The sequence below is a fragment of the Copadichromis virginalis genome, linkage group LG19, assembly GCF_057382275.1.
Source record: "Copadichromis virginalis isolate Kocher_CV1m ecotype Utaka linkage group LG19, C_Virginalis_male_GT1.1, whole genome shotgun sequence".
NCBI lineage: Eukaryota > Metazoa > Chordata > Actinopteri > Cichliformes > Cichlidae > Copadichromis > Copadichromis virginalis.
This window is the reverse complement of record NC_140636.1, coordinates 9,584,361-9,609,480: the sequence shown is the minus strand read 5'-3', so window position 1 is coordinate 9,609,480 and position 25,120 is coordinate 9,584,361. Positions and strand designations below refer to the sequence as shown.

The following is a 25,120-nucleotide window of genomic DNA, read 5'->3' as shown; positions in this document are numbered from 1 at the left end:
AATAAATGTTTTAAATGATTTATACCTCACATCTGGATCTTTGCTCTTTAATTAATCACATTTGTAATGTTTTTTATTAATGTATTTTTTAACCCAATTAAAAATTGGGTTAAAAAATACATTAATTATTAACACAATTTTTCAACAATTGTCTAACTTCAAATTTTGTAAGTTATTATGATGGGACTTAATTCAATTTATTCATTTTTATCCATATAGCAATAAACACTGTAATACAGAAAGCCCAACAATCAGACGGCCCCCTAGGAGGAGGCGCTTGGCAACAGTGGGAAGAAAAAACTCCTTATTGACATGAAGAAACCTCCTGTGAAGTTAAAGTGGATCTTCAGAGCGAGCTGGGATGCTGTTTGTTTGCTTTTCTCTAGGTTGCTCTTAACAGTCTATTAGATTTGTCTCTCCAGGGTCATTTATGTCCACTGATTTCATTGAAAGTAGCAGTAATGTCGTCCAGAACTACAATAAAAAGTGTAGCTGTGTGTCATGTACTAATCAATGTGCCCACTGTGCATACGAGGCAGTACAGCTCAATGATGCAACAATGAGTCTGATGCAGCAACAAGCTGCATTGAGCCCACCAAGTTTTCTGCTTTGCATACAGACACAGACTGGGAATGTTGGATGCTGTTGCTGCCCCAGTAGCAGAGATAGAACAGGGGTTCCCCTGCTCCATATTTAGCTGATGATGCATGTTTGTTTTTATGTGTCTCTGTGCAGGTGTGAGCTCTGGGCTGCACATCTGTACCATATGTGATGATGTTGCACTAGACAGAGGAACGGAGAACACCACCAAAAACATGCCGCTGCATACCCTCACAAAAATACACATCTGCTGTCCAACCTTTTATTTGAATGTAAACGCGCACGAGGCAAGCCCAAGCTAAACTGAATTAGCTCTGAAAGACTCGGTGTGTGTCTGCCTGCCTGCCTGCCTACGTGCCTGCATCAACAAAGCTCAGCCCATCCCCCTTTGCTCCTCAACCTTCGTCTCCTTATCATAACAAAACACCCAATCTGCCCCCCCACCCTTTCACCCGTCCGCTTTTCCAGCCTCACGCGCCAGGTCGGACGGGGCGTGATGAAGTCTCCAGATCAGGGTGAGAGGTACTTACAGGCTGGTGAGGAGACTACTCCATGATGGTGGCTCATCTGCTAGCAAGCGCTAACCCACCATCCCTCCCCTCCCTGCCTTCTCCACAGACCGCCCGTCCCCTCCTCTCACCATCCTCTCTTCTCCTCTTCCAGCTTTTACAAACAGCTGGATGCAGTGACAGGTACACTCACAAAGAACCAGCATTGGAAACTGTAGAAATTGCCCAAATAATTAACTACCAAAACTAATAATATTCAAGCTTGATTAAAATGTATTTTTCTCTAGATACTTTTTCTGCTTTGCAGTCTTTCTTGAAACTTTTGTTTCTTTTTTTCATTTTATTTCTCTTAATTCACAGAATTAATAATTTTCCTCTTCTTGTTTCATATTTACTTATGAGTGATGTTTGATATGATATTTAGTTATGAGTTCACATGTTTGAAAATATCTATTTAAAGGACTAAAAAATTGAAAATAAACCAGGCTTGATGGGTAGCTCTCAAATCCAGAACTACTTGAGAGAACATAGATTTTAATACTAATTTGTTTTTCATGTTTTCACAGAGGGTACTGACACAGCTAAACCAGGATTAATTCTGTGGCTAAAAATCTACCAACTGAACTTTATAAGAGACCATTCAAGCCATCTGTCTCTCGGTGAGTTTGATAAATATGCATGAATATCAGAGATTCAGGATAATGTGGCAAGACCATGACTGAGGAAGTAGAAAAGTACACAGTTAGGCTAAAACAATTCAAGACGTCTGTAAGGTAAAGACATTAAAGTTCATTAAAGGTGGAGCTGTAAACTGTTGCTCAGACTGCCAATAGTGGCCGACGCAGACAGAGCCAGCCAGAAACCCGAGGTTGGTAAACTTCCATCTGCCACCTTCTTTATATTGAAATAAACCACCCTCGGGCTCAGAGTACCAAGAACAAGTAATATATTACAGGTCTGAATAATAAAGGTTAGAAAAAAACAACAGGTGGAGCAGAAGGAAAAATGACAACAAAAAAAGGTCATAAAATGAGAACAGAAATGAACTAATGAAATAACTGTGGGAGTGTGACACTCCGGGGTGAGACAGAACATGCAAAGCTGGCCAACTACTTCTATGTTGGTAGCTGTATATAAAAATGAGCCACCTGGTGCACAAGAGAAAAAACAGAAAGAAAGAACAGCACAAGCAAACAAGTCTCCAAAAGTGAGTCAATCCCTGCAGACTTAAACGTTAACATGGCCAACTTTAGAGGTGGTCACACTCAAAATGTGAGTAGTGAACTGAGACCTGCAACATTTCATTTTAGATTATTGATTACAGGCATGAAGAAGTTGAAGGGATACACACAAGTGCAAATCTCACATTTCACTTATTTGCAATTACATGCCTATAAATAAAATAATCAACTCCAAGATGACTCCATCTCACATATCACAGTCTGTCACACATAACCAATCCCTGTTGCAATAACACCATCACTATGACAACCAGGTCTATGGCCACATGAAAAGAGAACCGAGTGGCAACAAAAGGACAACCTTTCTGTCCGTATAAACGAAACAAATAAACTAAACAACATGGCACTAAATGTGTGAAAGCTGTACTTGAAATGAACGGCTTGACTGTGCTATAATCTGAGAAACAAAAACGCTGTGTGAGAGTACACGAAGTAAATCTGTGCAGATACCAGGTGTGAGGAGGAGAGGTGTCTGGACAGAGCAGGGTAAATGTTTTTAAAGAGAAAACAAACATCTGCCTTGCATGCATCTTATTCGCACAATAAAGCGAGCGGATGGTGGCCCCTGAGGCAGAGCGCCCATCAGGACAAAGGCTCGCATTAGCAAACAGCAGCTGCTGGGCCGGGTGACGGAGCACCCGGTTTGTTTTGGGGGACAAAGGCGAGCAGCGGGCCAGTATCAGCGCATCTAATCCCTCTGCAAGTCAAACCTCAGCAGTCATCTGATGTAACTTAGTGGGGTGAGATGCAGACAATGGCAAGAGGCACGCCACAGTCATCAGTGACTCTGAATCAGCTAGTCTTGGAACTTCATCAGCCCTTATCCAAACATGTGACAGAGGCCTGCAGGACTCTGACAATGGACCATCCAATGAGACCAACCACTGACTCAGCTCTGTATAATGTGCATGCTGTAAATGGTAAATGGACTGGTTCTTATATAGCACTTTTCTGTTCTACTTGAGCATTCAAAACACTTTATACAATGTCTCACACATTCTATCTATCTAACATTTACCCACACATTTACCCGGACACGACACCCCTTGCGCAACCTTCACTTCATAAACCTCTAGCTACATATTTTCTTGGCTTCATGTGAATGCAATTTTTGAGACTGGAGAAGTCCCTCGGATGTCTTGGTGCATGCTCAATCCAAGTAAGTAAATGGACCCATTTTTCGCTGCACCAAAAATTAGTCCACCCCAAGGATCAAGTCCCCAGACACAAACAGAGTAATGTAGTGTACACTGTTAAGTGCCAGGAGGATTGCTATGATTTAAAAATTAGGGAAACCAAACAACCTCTGGCGAAGCAGATGGCTCAACAAAGAAGAACTAACTCATCAGCAGACACTGACTACATTTATCTGCATAGAAAGGTTTTACCCCCTTATTACAGTTCACAGCAATTCGTCCTCAGCCTCAAATCCTACAAAGGTTTTGGCAGCAGATATAATAACATGAATAACAAGAATCTTAAACTACTCCACTTAACTATGGGTGCATTAGTGCTAGTGATAGTAAATTTTGATAGACAATAGTATACAGTTTGTCTGTTTTGGTGTGCCAGAACTGGTCTGCACTGAGACCTTCACCCAGACTTCACCCAGCTTTGATACCAGTACAGATTTTAACAATTGTAACTAGTGTCACACAAACATTTTCAAAAACTTGAAATAAAAAGTTGGAATATGACAACTGCACAGTTTCCTCACTAATGGCTCATTAGCAGGCTTAGCAATCTTATGCTGGTCAGTTACTTAAGGGGAGGAGACCAGTGAGCGCAAATCCACTATTGTGTGTGATGCTCCCTCTCAACTCTAGTCTCCATTCTGTTGTTAGTGGAAGAGGGTATGTCTCTGTACTAACAGCCTGACAGTCATGATAAAGACCCTTGTCCCTAAATGAACAACATAGATGGATTTAGTGCAGTCTCTCTCAGGCCAAGTTGTAGAATAAATGTATCAATTTTTTTCTTTAATTTTAACATTCATCACTTTGCAAGCTGAACTTTCCTGAAAGCTCTCCATTCACAGGTGGTCAAGCACGGAAGGTACCCTTTAAATTTCCCCTTTTTTAATTGCGTTTGTTTTTCCTACTTAAAACACAAACCACACTAGGAGAAGCCTGGTACCTGGCGCCGTGTTCACACACATATAAACACTACAAATCGATAGGATGCCACTCATTGTTAACTGCCCCTCAAAAATCGCCCTGGGTAGATGTGGCAAAGTTGAAAGGTTTTCATTTAAATACCCTCCGACTCACAAAAGCAGCAATCAGCCCCATGTAAATTTTGCTTCCCTTGTGAAACGGAAACACGGTGATTTTCTACCCCACTTGATTATGCGAAAGTGCTTCAAACTAAATGGGGGGAAAAAGCTTCAGTCAACAGCTTCTTAAGTGGATAATGAAGAATTAAGGATCACTGCATTTATATTAAATTCATATTATTAAAATGTGAATAAGATGAAGGTAAAGAGTGCAACCATGTTAACTACACAGCAACCTGGGTTTAAAAATGGGGTCATCTGGGTTTAAAAAGTTTAGTTAGCTCTGATTCGCTTGGTGCATTTTATGAAAAAAATCAGTTCTTTTGCCATCACTAGACTGGTAATTATGTGCAGCAGCATTCAATCATTGGTTTAAACCCGCTTTCCTGTTGTTTGGTGCAAATGTACTGATAATTGCTGTGCACTCCACCAACCTGCATCCATTCTGCTGTACAGCAAGGCCATAGCTGGTAATAACTACTGCACCGTTTGACTACGGGAAAGTGACTAGTAGAGAACAAGAAAGGTCAAAAACCCTCCACTAATGCACGCCGCTTGTTTCTGAGATCAACCTTGTGAGTGGAAAGAACACATAATTATCTCCAGGCTCACCACATACATAAATATAAAGACTCGTGTTGCTATCAGCTAAATAGTGAACTCAAAAGTTGCTCTTAGATGAAAACATTCTGACACTGGAGTATCCAAGTGTGTAACCTTTTAGACTTGTGTTTCTTCTTCTTCTGTGGAACCAGCTTCCAGTTTGGATTCGGGAGACAGACACTATCTCTACTTTTAAGATTAGGCTTAAAACTTTCCTTTTTGCTAAAGCATATAGTTAGGGCTGGACCAGGTGACCCTGAATCCTCCCTTAGTTATGCTGCAATAGACGTAGGCTGCCGGGGATTCCCATGATGCATTGAGTTTTTCACCTTTCTGCATTGAATCATATCTGTTATTAATCTCTGTCTCTCTTCCACAGCATGTCTTTTATCCTGTCTTCCTTCTCTCACCCCAACCGGTCGCAGCAGATGGCCCCACCCCTCCCTGAGCCTGGTTCTGCCGGAGGTTTCTTCCTGTTAAAAGGGAGTTTTTCCTTCCCACTGTCGCCAAAGTGCTTGCTCATAGGGGGTCATATGATTGTTGGGTTTTTCGCTGTATCTATGAAGCGCCTTGAGGCGACTTTTGTTGTGATTTGGCGCTATATAAATAAAATTGAATTGAATTGAATTAAATTCTGCAGAATCCAAAAACTGCAAAGTTAATTATTTCGCTTCATCCCTTGCAAAATACCATAAAAATAATTGGGAATTTCTGAGATGTAATTTATAGTTTTCAGATATATACATCAGCTTATGTGTTTCGTTTTTAATAATGAAAAATGAGTACAAAAAACCCTACTGGTAAATACTGGTGACAGGTGACGAGGTAAATACTGGTGACTTGCCCAGAACGTAGCCCACCTTCTGCCCATTTTCAGCTTGGACAGGCACAGCTCATCCTTTAGTGCAGCTCAAGCTCTCTCTTCTGTCTTTATCCAGCTACTTTTTCACTTTTAAAGTTTGATTGTCAACTTTTCTGTCTGGAACCATAAACTGTGGAAACATTTCAGCACCTCCCTGCATGCAGCTATCAATCTTCTCTGTGTTGGAATGCAATTTGAATTCATAGATTAATAATAATATGAGTCTATCCTCTGCTTCACCAACTTTAATCTGCAGCCACAGTAGAATAACAGCTGTGCTGTGCCCAGTCCAACAGTGCACAGATAAAGCTGCACGTGCTGAACTGCAGCAGTAAACACTAAGGGGTCAGGATTCAAAGAAGCATGATGACTAAAGGAATAATCAGCAGGTTGTATTCTTAAGCTGTGAAAACCGCTTGTTAAGTAGCGATAATCTAAATACAAACCACTTCAGAAGCCAATATTTAATACATCCATTCATTTTCTTTTACTTATCCAGTTCAGGGTCACCATAGAATAAGAGGTGGAGCATAGTCTAGACAGGCCACCAGTCTGTCACATGGCTAACACAGAGAGACAGACAAACATTCACACTTGATGGTTGAAGGGGAATTTGGGATCATTAGCCTAACCCCACTAACTGCATGTCTTCATAATGTGAACGAAAATAACTGCATTCTCTCTCCAAATCAAGTCACATTTCAGGGCTGCTCTTGTAGCTTTGGATCAACAGTCATACTGCACACAGTCATAAAGACATCCAGTAAGATTTCCCATAAGAGAAAAGAGTGATGGCATCATGTCAGAATATCAGAAGGCAAGAGGAAAAATAATATAAAAAGTGCAATCTAAAGGTTTTATTGTTCCTTCAGGATATCCCACTGTTAGCTTGTCAAGCCCAGCAATACTTTATCAGACTTTCAGCATTATTAGATTGATGGGACGGTCACACTAAGCTGTGTGGAGGGATTGCTATTATGCCAAACAAAATGAAGCCAATGTGGAAATACTGTGCAGTTCATCAAATGGCAACTTGAGGCTAGTTCCAGAAATTGAGACACTCCCATGTTAACTTTACATCATTAAAAAGGATGTTTACGGCCTAGTTGGAAAAATGTTTTTGGTCTCCATCATTCCCCCTTTCTCCACCATGTTTGTGCTGTTACCTTTTGGAACATTTTGATAAAACAAGCTGACAAATATTATAACCCGCTGTTGGTAGATGACATCCAACAAGTTTTTGCTTCAGTTTTGTAACAAAATGTGGTGTATGGCTAAGCGCTGCTACGCTTTCTATATAAAGCTTTCTAACCAAACTTGCTAGTATTCTCTGATAAGTAGTAACTCCAATTACAGCTGCATTTGGCTTAAAAAAAAAAAAAAGAACATGACTGCAGCCAGAACGCTAACACCGAGGCCAAAATATGACATCACAGTGGCTAGGTCAATTTTTTATATGCAGTTTTTGTGCTACTCTTAATAAGCAGGCAACCCCACTGCTAACGGCTGAATGTTTGAAAGACGTTCAAAGAGTGATGTAAAAAAACATTTAGCATAAACTGTTAGGCACTTGCGTCAAAGTTGTCAATATAAGTTTAAACAAAGTTTTGGACTGGGAGTCGAACTTGGTTATATAACCAAGCACTACAACACCAGCACCCTTACTCAACAATAAAACGTATAAACTCACAAATTCATTCATATAAAATTAATCTCCAACATCTCTAGCAACATTTCTTAACACATTTTTATGCCTTCTTGCTTCCTACCTGGCCTCTATGTGATCAAACAGATGTTGCCAGCGGTCGTTGACGTCCTTCAGCTTGTCATTGATCTCTGTTTCCTTTGTCTTGTTGCTGGCTGTGATGAGCTGCTCTCCAAGCTGCTTTAGGTGGGTTTTATTCTCACTGAACAGGTTGATCTCCTCCATACAGTCCTGATTGAGAAATCCAAGTAAAAAGACAGAATGATGTACTACACGTGAGCATGTAAATTTCTGGTGCACCAGCATTCTTTAAGTCTTAAAAGCTTTGAATTTAGTTTGAATTTGCGTGCCAGGAGTCTGTATCTCAGGGCCAAACGCTCAATTTTAATGCCAGAGGAGCTGTAAAGGTTTGAAACCCTCACGACGGCAATAACTGAGTTTCAGCATTCACCTTTACTAACCTCTACTCCCCCCCTTCACCCTCCATCACCGTCACTCCCATAGCACCAAATAAAAGAGGCCGTGAGATCAACACAAAACACACCCGCGTGGCCCTGCTGGGCCAGAAACAGCTGTCGTCTCTTTAACAATCAGGAGGGAATTCACAGCTTTTTGAAAAGCCCAGACAGTGCACCACACAACGTGACACATCCTGATACAAAGCAGCACAGACGGCAGTGGTGCCACAAACGAAATGCAAAAGGAAACTTTTAACGCTGATTAAAAAATCACACACATTAATATATGAGTGCATTCCTTTGTTTTACAGCTGTGAGGGGTAAAGAGTGATTCTATGACTGTTATCCTACTACTAGAAGTACTTTTGTGGGCTTGAATGGCTTGAAAACCTTACTGATGATCTCATCAGCACAGCAGTGAAACAACAGAAAGTATCTGGTATTAGACAGTGCCAGTTAGACTGCCTGATTGCTGTTGCTTTGGCTACTGTGATTAAGCATGAAGTGTTCAAAAAACCAACTACAGCACTCCGCTTCACTAACAGCAAGTGAAGCTTGAGACGATGGCAGTAAGAAATCTTATTTAACAATGTAAAGTTTTAATTAATTCTCTTGCAGACAACAGTTTAAGTTGTGGGAGTACTCAGCAGCGACCCTTGCAGCTGTGCTCAGAAACTGTTTGGTGGTTTTATGTATTTCACTACTTAAATCGGTCTTCCTGTCACTATAACTATATCGTTACCAATATACATCCTAGTTAGAACGCTTACCTTCTTGAGTTTCTCGACCATTTCCTCGATGTTGAGATCAGAGTTGTGCGCCACCTTGTTCTCCATTTGCGTCAACCACTCACACAGCTCCTTGTTCTTCTCATTGAAGATGATCCAGGCGTTCAGGCGGTCTGCGATCTCCTGTTTACGCAGGGACACCTGAGACACAAAGCGGATTGGGGGACAGAAATTAAATAAGTATCATCACTGTAAGATGCTTAGTGGTACTGTAGCTGTCTAATCTATCTTATCATTATGGGTGCAGATGCATTGTAAACTGATTTGTGCTGATTGGGTTGTTGTTCACTTTAGCTTGGAATGAATATAGAATTTAACTCAGGCGGACCCTGGTGCTGGTGACTTCATCGTGATTTTTTTCCAAATGATTTACACTCAGACCTTTAAAAACAATAATAATCAGGCACAAATGGTGACATCCTATAAAGTCTGGGTATCCTCCAGATTATCATTAAGCATCAACATATTAAGATAATATGCACACCTGAGAAACACATGCACAGCCTTATCTAAACATGGGAGATGATATAGGATGCTTGACTTTGCCAGCTTTCATCCTAGATGTTTCTTTGGTGTTAAATGTTTATACTTTTCTGTCACAGATGTGTGCCAAGCCAAAACAGGCTAACTGCTCTGTAATAGATTACTCAGACTCACTTGGAGGATAAAGCTCCCTTTTTTTTCACGCCGTGGGCATGAACACTTCGTTTTGTATTTGGAGAAAATCATTCATTCATTCCAAACATACTTACAAGGCCTGTTTAAAAACACACTGACAAAGCTGATAGGGAAATGTTACTGAGAGTATTTTAGGCAATCTTTAGGCAATTTTCACACTTTACCTGTAAATGTGTCTCAGGTAAAATGTTTCACTTTTAATAAACATTCGTGAATGAAGAAGCCTCCACACAGTCAGAAGTGCCCATCCTTGCGATCACCTTCCCCTCCCCCAAATTCATTTTAATGCAAAAGCTCTTCTTCCTGAAACCTCTTAGCTCTTTGCAACATTTCTCTTTCGTCACCATCTGTTCCCCGTTATCACAATGCTCCCTTCACAGCCCCGCCTCCCAGACGTGTTGGTCCTTTTAGTTGCCCCTTAAAGTATTACTGAGATTTACTAACTTAACTCCTCTCTAATGGCTCAGACTTTCAACAGAAACAATAAATGAATGTGGTGAACTCAGAATGCTGATTAAACCATATCACAGCACATACAATGTACTGCAGATGTGAGAGCTGCTGCTAATCAAGTCAGATAACTTTTAGGTGCTCTTTCAAAAAGAAACCCCCCAAAAAACAAACAAATAAAACAACTTTTGACCAAATAAAGAAAATTTAGTTGCTGTATTTAACCCTTGAGCTTCTTGACAGACTATTCCTCACCCTGCAACTTCATCCTGCAATGGTTTGAAGATACTTTGTCCCTTTAAACCATGACAGTTTTTTAGACTGCGGGCCTAAATGCAAACAGTTCTGATGAGTGTTTCTGGTCTCATTATGCTTCATATCAATCTCTGTATCAGCAATGCTTTAAAAAAAATTTCCCGAAGAGATTTGACTGTTTGAGTTTTAGAAAGTAAGAATCAAACGGGGGAAACAGCAATATAAAAAAAATTATTCAGGATACTGGTGAAGCAGCTTTAGCAAGGCAAATGCACCAGGAATAGAACAATCATGAGAATTTTTAAGGATAAGCCTGCTCTGATTCCAGAGTCAGACAGGAGTCATGTTTGAGCCTGCGCACACTAACCTTGAAGCAGAGTTCCTCCCACTGGCAGTGCAGGTGCTCCACCTGCTCCTGCAGCAGCAGGACATCGTCTGCAATGATGTACTGGGACAGATCCGTCTTCATGCTGCTCAGCTCCGTCAGGCTCTCAGCCCAGTCCTCCAGGGAGATCTTGTTCTTCTGCATACCATAACACAGCGATCACCACAACAAACTGTCAGGACTCCCCCCTCCTCGCCCTCTGCACTCACTCTCTCACAGCTAGTCCCTACTGTCCTCTCGCTCTGGACCTCCAGCCCCTTTTTCTTTCTCCCTCTATCTCTATCACCCTTTTCTCTCTATTTCTCCCCGCCCAGCGAGAGAGGATTAAAGGCCACAGGCTGCAAGCTGGGCTGGGGGAGGGGTGACTCTGCAGGGGGAAGGTAGGGGTTGGGGATAAAGGCTTTGGTGGGTCAGAGGGGATGAGCTTTGAGGCAAAACTATTTCAAACTTGACTTTGGTCTCCTGGGTCCAAACAGTCTGAGAACTTGTTGTAGATCCACGTTCTGATGTTTACATGTCAGTATTTTAAACAGATATTTATTAGCCCTTCACCACCTACAGGCTGCTAACACTAACATGCAGAATGTGAATATGAACTTGGAGTACATGCATAAAAACAAAAAAACAAAACAACAACAAAAAAACTGCTGAAGAGAAAAGACAATGCATGAAAGAATAATCTGACACATTGAGAATCACATATATTCATTTCTTAGTAAGGACAAGATAGACCTTTGAAAAAACAAAACAGATATAACAAACAGAACAAATATATGTGTTTCTCCAAATGAAGAACCTTTTATCTGATCTTTTATCTTACTGTCAGAGCGGCCTGGCTGTCAGTTATTTTATAAATTATATAATTAACTCTCTGTACTAATTGCAATAAGCTGACAATCAAAACTCACCCCCTTGTTTAGTTTTTAAAAAAAATCCTAGTTCTTGTTAATAGGAACACAAATAAATGTATGTCTCCGTCCAACGATATTCCTTTTTAACAGGACTATACTGTGGTTCAGTCTCAACAGTTAAACAAAAGCACGCCCAGCTCAGAGTTCATTATTAGGCCGAAATTATTTTACTGCTGGAGTTTCCGCTAAAAAAGTGAAGCAAGAAATGCACCTCCTGTGCTTTTGTGATTAGTTATTTGGAGATGTACCTTGTAGAGCTTTGCACTCTCCAGGTCGTCATCACACTCTGGCATGGTCTGGTTCAGCCGGGTCTTCATGTCTTTAAGCTGCAGCATGCTATCTGTTAGCCCAGTCTCGCAGCGCTCCCAGTTCTAACACAATCAAAATGTATTCTTTAAAACACGTTAATCATGCAGATCAATGTGATAGGATCTTACAAAGCTGATTGAACAACAACCCATCACACTCCTTTGTCTTTTACTTCCTAAACATGCTTGCAGTCATTAATCACGACAGATTGGATTAACTTGCCTGCTCTCAGGCCATGAGAATGTGTCAGACGCTATGGGAGACAAGTAGAGGATCTATGTGTCTTTGTCCGGGCTCAATAAACAAAAACTCAACTCATCTTATAGACTTCCACATCATATTTACCCACTGATGATACAAGGCAAAGAAAATGAGACACTGAGAAAGTAGCAGATTTACAAAGCGGCTGAACTACTATACGGCATGTGCTGTAAAAACAACTAAGGGCTAAATCTAAGAGCGATGTTTTCAGTCCACACCGAGGCTGAGGCTGATGTAACTTCCTCAGGGGATTCACTCTCACTCCCTGACACGGCCTTAAATTTCATTGATTCTGTATATCCGGTGTAATCTGACCATCCATTGACTGGAGGGTAAGGGTAGCAAAAAAGACTCATCTACTGTGGTGATAACAATTTAAAAGCCAAATACTCAAATATGATAACATGAAAAGACAAAGCCACAATATGCTCGGCTGAAAACTGTTTACTGCTGTTTTAAACTGGAGCCCATTCAAAACAAAGCATCAATAAGTTTTTTTTTACCGATTAATTACTGTCCAAAATAAAGGAACCGTTTAGTCTAAAAATCTCAAACGGGACATTTTACTGGAGCTGACACTAACAGTAAAAAACAAGAAGTGGATCACTCTCTGGGCAGTATTTACTTTTATTGGAAAAGTGTTGTGTTTTGTGTGCATTTCCTTTGTTTTAAACTTACTTTAAGATGGTTTTAGTGCAACAAAAACAAGGGCAAAGTTCAGGCTTTCGCTATTTGCCCTGTTGAAACCCATTTTAATATCCTCGACGTAATTTTGAGTTCACTTATTTTTTATTGATGTGAATACAGTGCATGCATAGCAGTCATTTCATTGTCTAGTAAATTCATTAACATTTTTAGTAATCTATATCAAGTGAAAAAAGTTTTTGATCACAATTTTATTTTGTTTTTAAAATATTAAAAACATATTCAGGAACATTGTACAGGTATTCAATTTTTTTATGTATGTAAACAGTTATAACCTGTTACTTTAATGTTATTATTATAATAAAGTAATTTTAGTAATATTTAGTGTCGCTATACATCATTACCTATATGCCTATATATATGTATATATACAGAATGGCAGTAAGAAACATAATTTTAAGAAATAGCTCTATATATGATTATTATCGCTTTGACCTTCTAACCAATCTACCGTTTTGAAGGCGAGGTCAGAGGTCAAATATGACATATTTAAATCTTTGTTCGGTACTTTCAGTATTTTAACAATACTCTGTGTTTTTATTTGACAAACAGGCCAGGATACAAATATATTGACATTACTGTGCTTGCATTTAAGAAGTCACATGAATAAGAAGAAGAGTTCAATATAAATTGAAGTCAAAATACAGAAAATACAAACACACAAGCACAGATACACTGCAAAGTTTTCCTTAGTAGCATAGACTGAGTTTGAACTTGTCTCACTGTGTACCAGCTAAAAAGTTCCTAAAAGTAACCCGTTAAATCAGAACATAATAGTCACAATGATTACCTTGATTATAGCCTCGGTGAGCTCCAGTCTTTTGAACAGCAAACTGTGGAGCTTGTCCCACTCCTCCTGCAGTGTCCCCAGATCTGTCTGAAGCTGAGTCTGGGTCTCCTCGTCCCCCATGGAGAACAGCTGACGGCCAACCTCCAGAGTGTTGATGAAACTGCTCTGATACCTCTGGAACAACAGCTCTTTGTGCTGAGGATGACAGTGCAGGAGATAAAACATAGAAAGGAGTGTGGAGGAAAAATGAAGCGAAGGAAGCTACTCAGCAGTGATTCATTGGGGGATGTAGTCAGCCGGGGGCTCTGTGGGGCTTCCATCTTCTTTTTTTTTAAAGGGGCAGCTTACAATAGGTCAAAGTCTTATCTTCATCCACATTCAATTCAAATCTCATCAGTCTTCCTTCATGACAGCCCAAAATAACAAAGATTGGAAACTTTACAATCGTTTCATTTTCCCTTTGCTGTAAACGCAATCAGCACCAATTTTCCCTCAGTGTTCATATCTTTAAGCAGCCGTCTGTGAGTGAGTGGCAAAGATAACGTGAACAAACAATGATTTTCAGCAAGTGTAAAAGACTCCCACAAGGATCAGTCCTCTTAACAGATTGATATTCTTATAATTTCATTCATCAGCTTGCAGTGAGTGTTTAATTCAATCAGTTTTATGGTCCTTTCAAGTGATTTCAAAATCAATTCGAAAACAGATCCCACCTGCAGGTCGTGGAGGGAGCGTCGGAGCTGCTGCAGGCTACAGCAGGTTAGTCCAGCTGAGGGGAGCAGGGTCTGCGTGTCCGCAAGGAACCTCTGGAGCTTTCTCAGGCTGCGGCTGTACAGGTGCCAGTGCTTCACCAACCCCTCCACCAAAGACCGTCGCTGGTCAGCCCGCTGTACTGCTCCCTGCCACTGCTCTCTGAGCTGGGCCAGCTTTAGGATGAAGTCGCTCCTGGATCCATCAAAATATTAAGTTGTACTTAAATTTCAAAATGAAACACTGACTGTCTAAACAAACAGAATGATTCATTGTTTTCTGAGGCCATTTGTACCAATCAAGCTAGATTTTTTTAAAACCAGGATCAGAATTAGAACAGAAACCTATACGAAGCATGGAACCTGGTGGTGATGCTAGTGAACGGTCAGTGAACAGTCAGGTAATCACCAAAGCTTTTAGGATTTCATCTTCATCAATATAACTCTATTAAATTTCATGTCAGTTCATTTCAAAGGTGTCAACATATTTCACACATCCTGGACTCAGATGGGCAGAGGGATGCTGTTTGATCTTCTCACCTGCCCTCCACCTCTCCTTTCTGCAGCAGATGAAGAGCATCAGTGATGACTGAGTGAAGGATCTGGTGACCAATGGAGAGCTCAGCCTGAAAGCGCTGAATCACAGAGACATATGAATGATTAGAAGTGTGTAGTTCAAGCTTAGATGCGTCAGTAAGACTGCTAATCAGGTTTGATACCTTGTGAGTACAGAGCTGCTGTCTGAGGCCGTCGTACGATCCCGCTACGTCTACAGCCAGGCTGTCCTCCATCCTCTGCAGGAACGACATCCAGCTTTCACACTTCTGCTCAAATCTCTGCTGCCTCAGCACTTCCGTCTGCAGCTCACTGTACACAAAACAGAACAGCAGGTGAAAAATGTTCTGCAACATTTTACTTTGTGAAAAGTATATTTTTAACGTTTTTTAACGTCAAAAAGCCCGTAATTCGAAAGTAAAGTTTGAAAAAAAACTGCCTCCTACAGATTTGAGCGGATTTATAAAAACAGTTGTCTGCAAAAGTTCTGTGAAATGCCCTTTGAGGCAAGGCTGCCAAACAAATGTATCCATTTAGTGATCAGCCCTAATTTGTGTTCGGTTCATTCACTGCCTTTTACACAATTACGTTTGATTGTTTTCTCTCTTTTTTAAAACTGCGAACTAAATATCTTTTTGTTTTTTATTTACTTAAAACAGGGGAAATTTACTGGAAGACAGGAAAACTGTGATGGCTGCTCAGGTATTAGTTCCCTACTCCTCGTGTTTCCTCACTGACCTGCAGGCCTCTTCAGCTCTGGCGGAGGCATCGGCCCAGCGGCGGTTGAGGAATTGCAGGCGGTGTGCCGCAGCGTCCTCTAGCGTCAGACTGCAGCTCCGCTCGTTGAGCACATCGAGGTCAGCAGACAGGCCGCTCAGCTCCATGAGGCCAGACTGGAAACATATGGTGGCGTCAGAGACTCAGGAGGGATCACAACAGTCTGGACTACCTCACGCACGGCATCACAGCTCAGGACGGTCTAAGATTACACGCTGCAGTCATGCTCTGTGTTCCTCTGTCCTCATTTATTTACCGCCACAGGGCGGCTTCCTGCTTCTTCATATTCTCTCACTGTTGTATAACATCTGCTCCTGTACATTAACTTTCCATTCAGAGGTATAAAGTCAGGCAGAGACAAAGCATACTTTTACACCCTTACACTACTAAATATTTGACACTCATATTTCTGCTTAAGTCTTAACATTTAAGAGTTACAGCTGTCAAAATCTTCTCTTTGTGTAAACAATGTCACCCAAACGTTTTCAGCACTACATAGTTGTTCAGCACTGTAAATGCACCTACAGCTCAACTGGACTGTACGAGCTCATTTTCTTTTTACAGCTTTTAAATAAATAATTTTTCACTACATACAAGACTCAAGAAAATGAAGCTGGACTCTCTTTAAGAAAACACACATTTCTATTGTAGCATAAAAGTCTCTTAATGAACAATTTACTTTGGGGAAAACAACAGAGAGCTAAACACGCAGCACAGCAGTCATTCATAAAATCTTCACGCTGTCTCACCTGGTCTGCCTTCAGAGCTGGATCCTCCAGGCGCTGCTGCCAGACCTCCAGATTCCTCTCCAGTGACTCCATCTCATTTTCAAACTCCTGCACCTGCTTAAGCTCCTCCTACACACAAACATGGCACATGGCCATATGTGTCTTAATTTATAGGTCACTGTGACGCTTTCTGGAGTCAGGTGTCAGGTGAGGAATAGCAGTGGCAGCAACAAAACAAGCAACGGTTTGTAGTAAAATACTTTAAAAAGTTTAGGTTTGTGCACATTGAACGATTGGCAGTGTTTTCATTCAAAGATTCCTGCAGGTTTACCCAAATAACCAGGCTCACTGGTTTAACCTTAAACAAAAGTTTGTACTTGATATGTGATCGGTTCAGTGTAAGCAGTTTTTAAGTGAAAATGAATAATAAGCAATAAATCCAGTCTGACTTCACCAAATCCCACAGACTCTTTCATTCATGAGGTTTTACCTGCAGGTGACCCAGGTTCCTAGACAGCTGCTGTCTGAGCTGCAGGACACCACGTGGCAACAAGCGGCACTCTGATTGGACCAGACTGGCGGCTGAAGGTTCCAGGTGGCTAATCAAGTCCTTGGAGGCTTTCAGCACCACCTCCAGGTCAGACTGCAACGTGTCTGTCCTCTGCAAGAAAATCTGAAGCAAAGGGGGAGGCAAATGATTGGAGAGTTTCTATTATTATTATTATTTTTATTATGTTTGGTGTCAGATGGTGAATTTTTAAATGCCTGTTACAAACTGCTGGACCCTGATATGAAATAAGACATTCTTTTAATTGATTATCTCACCTGAACATTTTCTATCTTGACAGTGAACAGCTTCACTGTGTTGTCCTGTCCAGGTGTGCTGCTCAGCACAGATGTGGCATCACTCTGTAGTGCCTGCAGTCGCTCTGCCAGAGACCCAGCACACTTATCATAAACCTGCCACACAGTCAGGACCTTCTGACATCTCTGGAGCTGCTGGCCCAGAGCTCCAGTCACTATAGTCCAACTGGAAAAAACAAAACAAAAAACAACAACAAAAGATCATATTTTTCCACAGAGTTTCCACATGTGGATGTGCCTGTGTGCAGGTGTATGTGCATGCGTGTTTGTCTCACCTGTCTCTCTGCCTGTCCAGACATTTGCTGATGATGGCAGCAGCAGCAGGACTGATGTTATCTCTGAGAGAGAGGATGTTCTGACCAAGTTTGTCCCACTCTACCTCTGAGGCTTCTATCTCCTGTTGAAGAAGCTGCATCCAATACAACAAAACAGCCATCAGTCAAAAACAAAATCCAAACATATCCAACTCAGGGTCATAGGAGCTTATCCCAGCTGCCATGGGGCAAGAGCCAGGGTATACTCTGGGCAGGTTGCCAGTCTCTTACAGGGCCAACACAGCACCTATGGGCAATTTGGAATCACTAGTTAACCCAACCCCACTAATTGCATGTCTTTGGACTGTGGGAGGAAGCTAGAGTACCCGGAGAGAAACCACGCAAACACAGGGAGAACATGCAAACTCCACACTGGTGGATGTTGGATTAGAATCCAGGACCCAGTGCTAACCACTGTCTTAATAAGCAATATGTTTTGAGTGTCCAGAAGCTCACAGTTCCAGTGACCAAATTCTCCTTATTAAACATATCTACTGCAGACAAAGAATCCAGAAAAAGTGGTGAGTTTAAACATCTACAAGTGATCGAGCTAGTATGGGTAAAATACCTGCAGCTTTTCATGGAGATCTGTGAGTCCCTGCAGGGAGAGCCGGGGGCCGCTGTAATACTTCAGAGTCTGAGATGCTCTCACTGTTTTCAGCACCATGTGACTCAGCTTCTCCTCCATGTTGCTCCATAACAGCTGAGCCTGAGTTAGCCTCTGTTTTACTGAGTCGTTCTGTAAAAGATAAGATAATCTAAAGACACCCAGGAGCAGACAAATACCTGACCTAAAACTTTTAAGTCAGAGGCATTTATCCTCTGAACTGTCCTTGTGTTACTTACCCTCTGTGTGAGAGCTGTGCAGGTCTCGATGGATTTATCGATTTGACAGATAAAATTGCAGCTCCTGTTTTCTTGTCTGCCACAAACTTTGTCTATCAGCTCCTGAAGAGCTGCAGACTTCTGCATAATCTTCTCCTCAAGATCCTGAGATAAAAGCAGAATTTAAAACCTGTGTTGATTTACTTCCCTTGTGTGGACGTGTATCTCTGAGTATTTCTTTGCAAATGACTTGACGTGAAAATTGCTCATCACGGCTGAAACATCAAATCTGAAATGTTGAAATGATGACAGACACGCTGACTGTTCACGCAGATGTTAGAACACAGACCTGGCAGACGCTGATGCTCCTCTGTAGCTCCGTCTGGCTGCTGGGTGTCTGAGCCGAGTCCATCCAGAGGTTTTGAACCGCGATCCAGCTGTTGATCCGCTGCAGTCGGGCATCCCACTCTACTCTGTTCCTCAACTCCTGTTCAACCTCCTGAATCTGAACACCGCACACGTTGTCAACAAATTACAAACATCTCCTCTAATGATCAACAGTGTGTGATGTAGGAAGGTTTATAGGCAGGACCTTTCAAACTTACCTTAGAGTTGATTTTTTCCTGCAAGCTGAGCCACTGATGGTTGAGGCGACCCTGTTCATCTGCATACTGGTTTTGTTCGTAGCGCAACCTGTGGTCCTTCTCATTACTATTTGACTGTAATGGCTGGTTCACGTAGTCCACTGTAATCTGATGTGCACACATCTCTGTCTGAGACTCCTGAGAAATATGCCATGGATAAATACACAAGTAAACCAACAAACGTCTCTTGATCAGATCAGATCAGCGCTAATAATACTCCACTATCCCACTGAAACAGCATAATTAATACAAACATGTAAGCCCGCACCACAACCACCACCATCCATTCTACCTTGAAGTATTTCAGGAACTGGGCGAGATCATTGTTGGTGCAGGAGTTTTTGTTGATTTTGTTGCAGTACTCCTCCAACTGACACTCAGCTGCTCCGAGCCAGGCCTGCAACTCCAGCAGCGCCCCCTGCTGTGTCTGCACCTCTAACCATCGCTGCAATGAAGTCCAAAAAATAAATTAATTTAAAAAAACCATTGCATACTGTTGTCATTGTTTAATGGCCTTTAATCAATTGTTTTCATTTATAAGCTTTCAGTTAATCCACAATGGTGCTATTAGCAAAGACAGTCCAGGTTTAAAAGGAAGTGAGTGAAAATCTTGAAGTAGGGGGGACAGAAGACTTACAAATGACAGGAGCTGACCACAAAGTGAACAGAGGCAGAGGAAATAAGGATTTCAGAAAGAGAACAAGGAAGGGGGTAGAGCTGAGACGAGTGGAGGTGGGAGGTGGGAAAGTAAAGAAGAAAAAGAGTGGATGAACGAGACTGAAAGAGGAGAGAGGAGCAAAAGACAGACAAGCAGAAAAGAAAAAAAAAACGTCAGACACAGAGAGGTTCATAGGTGGTTTCACACCAAAAAGAGAAGAGAGGTGAGAAGAGCCCTCAAGATGGATGATTATAATTGGTGGCAGCAAAACTGCACCAAACTTTGTCGAGCTAAAGCCAGAAAGGTTCTGTGAAAGTATAACTTCTGACATTTAAATACATCCACAGATAAGAGGGTGTCTGGCACATAGTTTGTATATTACAATATTCAGCATTTAAGAAACTCCATCGCTCCAACACCCTTCAGGGAGATCTGGGGTCAGATGTACTAATGTATTGGACCACGTTGCACTGTCTGCATTTATAAAGAGAGCACAGTTACAAGACTGCATATAAGAGGTGACCGATCCTGTTGGATGTGTATTTCTAGGAGTTTCTACGGTGGCTCTGAGAGGTCAAATGCACTGCAATGTAAGAAAAGAACAGCAAATAGAACAAAAATGTTGCAAAAACACTGAAAATAAAACTGAAAACAATTAAAGTAGAAAAAACGAAATCTCACAAAACTCAATGCAGGTGTTTTTGAGGAGACATTAATGAAAGTGCTACAGTAGTCACCAAAAGCTGCACTATGACCAGTGTTGGTCAAGTTACTTGAAAAAAGTAATCAGTAACTAATTACTGATTACCTCCCCCAAAAAGTAATCCCGTTACTTTACTGATTACTTATTTTCAAAAGTAATTAATTACTTAGTTACTTAGTTACTTTTTAAAAACACAATTTACAACCTGAATAGGTGATAAAGCGATAGATCTTTCAGCCCAATTCTACTTTTTCTGCATAATCCATCATACAAAATGTAATCAAATGGAAAAGTCTCTTTTTAAAACTTGTTTTATTAGTTTTAGTTTTTTAACTTTATGCATCAAGCAAAAATTTAATTATATGCAACATTCTCTGACTGGAAGAAATTTGTTTAATACTTAAACCTATTTTCTGCACATTCCAGCACATAAAATAAAATATTTTTTTTGGGTTTTCCACTCACTCTTTCAAATAGATGCAAGTAAAACACAGCAGAAAATAAATAACATCAAAGACTAGCGGTCCTGTTGCTCTATTTTCACCTGTAAAGCAGGAGTGGGGTAGGCGGAGGTTTACCCTGGTGCAGGTGTGCCGCTGCGGTCAGTGGAAGAATCCGCGAGTTTCTCTGTGAGTTTCCCATTACGTCCTTGCGCACTCGGTGCTTGCTTGGAAGTTTAGGGGGTTTTTTTCGCTGTAAAAAGAAGTTTTCTTCCCACGCACAGCGGACACTAATGTTTTTGTCACTTTTTATGGAATCAAACTCAAAGTAAGATCAGTACTTCCACGCTTTAAACGCTGCACGCTCATACTCTCTCCTGCACTTGATATATTATCCACTGTTGATCTGCACACAGCTGTTGTCACAAACGTCGCACTTGCTTACATCACTGTCATGAGACATTCTCGCAAAAAAATCACGGTTTTAGTAACGCAGTTACGCAGCGTTCCTACGGGAAAGTAACGGTAATCTATTTGCCGATTTTGCAATAGTAATCCCTTACTTTACTCGTTACTTGAAAAAAGTAATCAGATTACAGTAACGCGTTACTGCCCATCTCTGACTATGACACACTTTAAAGAAGTGAACGGTTCACCAGTGTTGTGAGGGATAAAAATATGCAGGTAATGTGTATTTTAATCACATGATTCATGTAAGAATGTAATTGCATACTTGTCACATTCGCAACTGTTTCCTCATGTTGTTTTATCCCCCAAAACCCTTTTTTGTGTTTTGTGAGTTTTGTTTTTTGGTCAGCTTTTGTAGCATCTTTTTCCTGTGATGTTTTATTGAACTTCCATTCTGTTTTGTGTGCTTTTTCTATTTACAGTTTTTTTCTTGCGTTACAGTGTGCTTGACCTTTCAGAGCCACCGTTATTTCTGTTCTTGAGATCCAAAATACAAGAAGGAGAATATTTAATTGAAGTGCATTACTGCTATATGTGGCAAATTAAAAAAAAACAAAAACATGTAGAATATAGCATGCTGAATATTTTTTATTGGAGTTCTATATTGAAATGAACTGCCTGTGTTCAGAAAACAGCGCAACTTTTGTAAAATGCTGAATAGTTTAACTTAGAGAAGTCACAGTCTACATGGGGGGGAGATCCTCACCTTGTGCAGAGTTTGTTGAATAACAGGCACATCAACGAGAAGACTGGACCAGTCCAACTCTATCTGTCTGAGCTGAGTGTTGATGGAGCACATATCTATGTCAGAAGTCTTGGGCAGAGGAGTCCCTTTATCCTCAGGATCTCTTTCTGAGTGTGCTTCCCTCAGCTGCAGCAGCTGGGACGAAGAACCGGTCACTGCCACCTTTACTTCAGATTTGGCCTCCAACTCTTTGGTCAAAGCCTGCATTAAAAATCTTACGTTAGTCTGTTCTCCATAAGTGCATTGTGGTCTCTGGAAGAGCTGCTAATGAGCAAAAGTTGGTCAAAGTGCTAGAACTAAAATATTTTTAAAAAAACTAAAAAACAATGGTTTCAACTCTTACTCACCACAGACTGGAGGTAGAGCTCACGCCTCTGTTCAACATCCATCTCCTCACTGGATGAGACAGTGAGCTCACTCCATCTATCGATCCGTTGTCTAGCCTCATTCATCCACTGAGACAGCGCGGCAGAGCTGTGACGAAACCTGATTTTTGGGCAAAAGTTGCACATTTAAAAACAAGTTGACACAACATCATACCAAAAGATCTTTTACTATCTAATATTGGGGTTTTCATTGCATGCAACCCTATTTTAAATTTAAATTTAGATTGACAATTTTATTATTATTTCATCTCAATATAAACCACACTAAACATTTCTAAAATATGATATGAGCTTAAACTAAACTACACGCAGTCTAGTCTAAGTTCAGGACAAGTTCCAACTTTCTATGTCAGACGGCCCGGACTTTCATGCTTTTCATCAGTCACCTGCTCTTCAGTTTCCTTCCTTTGTCAAAGTTGGTGCGTTCATGCTCCAGCCTCTTGTGCAAAGATCTCCAGCGAGCCTCCAGTTTACAGACAGACACACCCACTCCACTAAAACCCGCTCTCTGCAGTCGCCGGCCTCCCTCCAGCATCTGACTGACCCGCGCTTCATTCTCCTCCAAAATGCGATGCAGCTCCTGCAGTCAGACAAGGAGAACTTGCATATCACTGCACAGACCCATGAAATGAATTCATACATACATGCGTGAATATTCACTCAACTCAACACAAAGGCTAATGCTCAGAGCGATACAAAAATCTTTGTGAGAAGTCACCTTTTGTCTGCTGGCTACAGTCACAGAAGGGCATTAGAGATTTCAGACTCATCATCTTATCACAATTAAAATAAATCAGGTTTGCTAACTCTCATGCAACTGGTATGTAAGACTAAGGGTGAAGGTTTGTGCTACTTTTCAATTTCACTTTCATCTAAGATAATAACCCTGATAGTGAACAAAGGACAACTTTAAAGCCAAACAAGTTTCATAAAGACAGACCTCAAAAGAGAGTTTGTAACAAGTTATGAATGAGACTCACTACTGAATACATGCTGACATTCGATGTTAAACAAAATTTTAACGAGACCTTAAGCTGAGCTGTTACTATTAATCTCATGCAGATTTGGTTGCTGAACTAGAGCAAAGATGCAGGAGAAGACAACCTCTATGTTTATGTTTTTATCTATTTTACCACATATATATTTTTGTTGACTATAGACCATTCTGAGGTGCATTTCAAAACTGATGCGTTGCCAGTCTGGAAGCAGAACAACAGTGAACAGAACCAAAATTACAAGTCTGTGCTTGGCTAAAAATTCACATCAAAGCCAAGGAGCATCCTGTACCCCTACAGAAACAACCTATTAGGGTGTATTTAATTGATCTAATTAGGTTTTGAGTGCAGTGCACAAAGTACAGCATAGAGCTTGCCCAGATAGATAGAATGGAACATTGCTTGATGTGCTCTGTACTCCAGTTGGCTGCCTGTTAGTAAATTCGATGGGCAAAAAACACATTTATTAATAAAAATGATCCCTTGTAGATGGAATAGAAAATAGAAAATACCTTGTAGCTGAGAGGCTTCTCTGATTCCTGCTCAGATCCCTCAGGGATTTTGGGAAATGATGTCTCAATACTTCTCATCAAGGAGTCGGACCATGCACTGTCCTTCTCCCATTGTGACCACATCTGAGGCAGACATTGTGATTATCAGTGATGGTTATGTCATTAAAATCAATCCTCATTCTCATTTCTCATTTGTGGTGCCTTTAATAGCCTATATGTGTAAATCTGTCATCTAGTGAACAAGTTAATGAATTTGGGGGATTTTTGGTGGCCTGGACAGATTAAGGCAAACTTTAGGCATAGAGGTGTCAGTAGGTTCCAGTGGAAGTGCTTTTCAGAATGTATAACGGCAATCACATTCCACTTTGATGGGAGATGCAAGGTGTGGCTTCCATGAAATCTCTCTCTTCGTTATTGTATGTACTGTATTTCTCTTTCTTTACTTGAAAGTCACTTTGCAAGTAAGCTACATTGCACCTACCTCTAATGTTTCCTGCATCTTGGTCCCTTTCTCCAGTCCATCCTGCTGCAGTCGAGCCACCTGGTCCTGCAGACCCTTTATTGTAACCTCCCTATTTTCTAGGGGCATATCTGAAACTCTATTGGTCAGGTACTGCAGGATTTCAAAGTGATCGCCCAGGAACTGGAAAAACCTCTGATTAAGAAAAAGTAGACATGAAAATCATAATCTATTGTCTTATTTCAATGGGACTCTTTTTTTCCACCACACTAACCATATGACTGCTTAGCTTCTTCTGGAGCTGGGCCCTGCTCCGGAGCTCTGTGTCAGGCTGCTGAGGGAAACTATCAGAGCCCAGACTGAGCAGCTCCTCAAAGCTGCGGACCAGCTGCTCATATTGCTTCTGCAATTCCACGCCGCTCTTCAACTCCTCACAGTGGGAACGGACACCGCCCACTACTGTCTCCAACTCACCCTGTACAACAGGAGGACAGAAAATTTGAAGATTTAAA

The 25,120-nt window shown here is 41.1% G+C and overlaps 1 protein-coding gene across 1 annotated transcript in view; it reads right to left on the bottom strand.

Moving 5' to 3' along the window:
• Nucleotides 1–25,120, bottom strand: part of LOC146685525 (nesprin-2-like) — a 55,006-nt gene that overhangs the window by 19,588 nt on the left and 10,298 nt on the right. The window contains exons 10-33 of the mRNA XM_085441504.1: nucleotides 24,883–25,083; nucleotides 24,630–24,803; nucleotides 24,149–24,271; nucleotides 23,028–23,221; nucleotides 22,603–22,741; nucleotides 22,217–22,456; nucleotides 19,534–19,686; nucleotides 19,203–19,379; nucleotides 18,947–19,102; nucleotides 18,619–18,762; nucleotides 18,341–18,511; nucleotides 17,734–17,867; nucleotides 17,420–17,624; nucleotides 17,085–17,267; nucleotides 16,616–16,723; nucleotides 15,828–15,982; nucleotides 15,254–15,401; nucleotides 15,075–15,169; nucleotides 14,499–14,730; nucleotides 13,786–13,980; nucleotides 11,969–12,091; nucleotides 10,792–10,947; nucleotides 9,024–9,182; nucleotides 7,860–8,026 (exon numbers count right to left, since the gene is read on the bottom strand). Coding sequence (XP_085297630.1) covers nucleotides 7,860–8,026; nucleotides 9,024–9,182; nucleotides 10,792–10,947; nucleotides 11,969–12,091; nucleotides 13,786–13,980; nucleotides 14,499–14,730; nucleotides 15,075–15,169; nucleotides 15,254–15,401; nucleotides 15,828–15,982; nucleotides 16,616–16,723; nucleotides 17,085–17,267; nucleotides 17,420–17,624; nucleotides 17,734–17,867; nucleotides 18,341–18,511; nucleotides 18,619–18,762; nucleotides 18,947–19,102; nucleotides 19,203–19,379; nucleotides 19,534–19,686; nucleotides 22,217–22,456; nucleotides 22,603–22,741; nucleotides 23,028–23,221; nucleotides 24,149–24,271; nucleotides 24,630–24,803; nucleotides 24,883–25,083 — 3,932 coding nt within the window. The remainder of the gene's footprint in view (nucleotides 1–7,859; nucleotides 8,027–9,023; nucleotides 9,183–10,791; nucleotides 10,948–11,968; nucleotides 12,092–13,785; nucleotides 13,981–14,498; nucleotides 14,731–15,074; nucleotides 15,170–15,253; nucleotides 15,402–15,827; nucleotides 15,983–16,615; nucleotides 16,724–17,084; nucleotides 17,268–17,419; nucleotides 17,625–17,733; nucleotides 17,868–18,340; nucleotides 18,512–18,618; nucleotides 18,763–18,946; nucleotides 19,103–19,202; nucleotides 19,380–19,533; nucleotides 19,687–22,216; nucleotides 22,457–22,602; nucleotides 22,742–23,027; nucleotides 23,222–24,148; nucleotides 24,272–24,629; nucleotides 24,804–24,882; nucleotides 25,084–25,120) is intronic.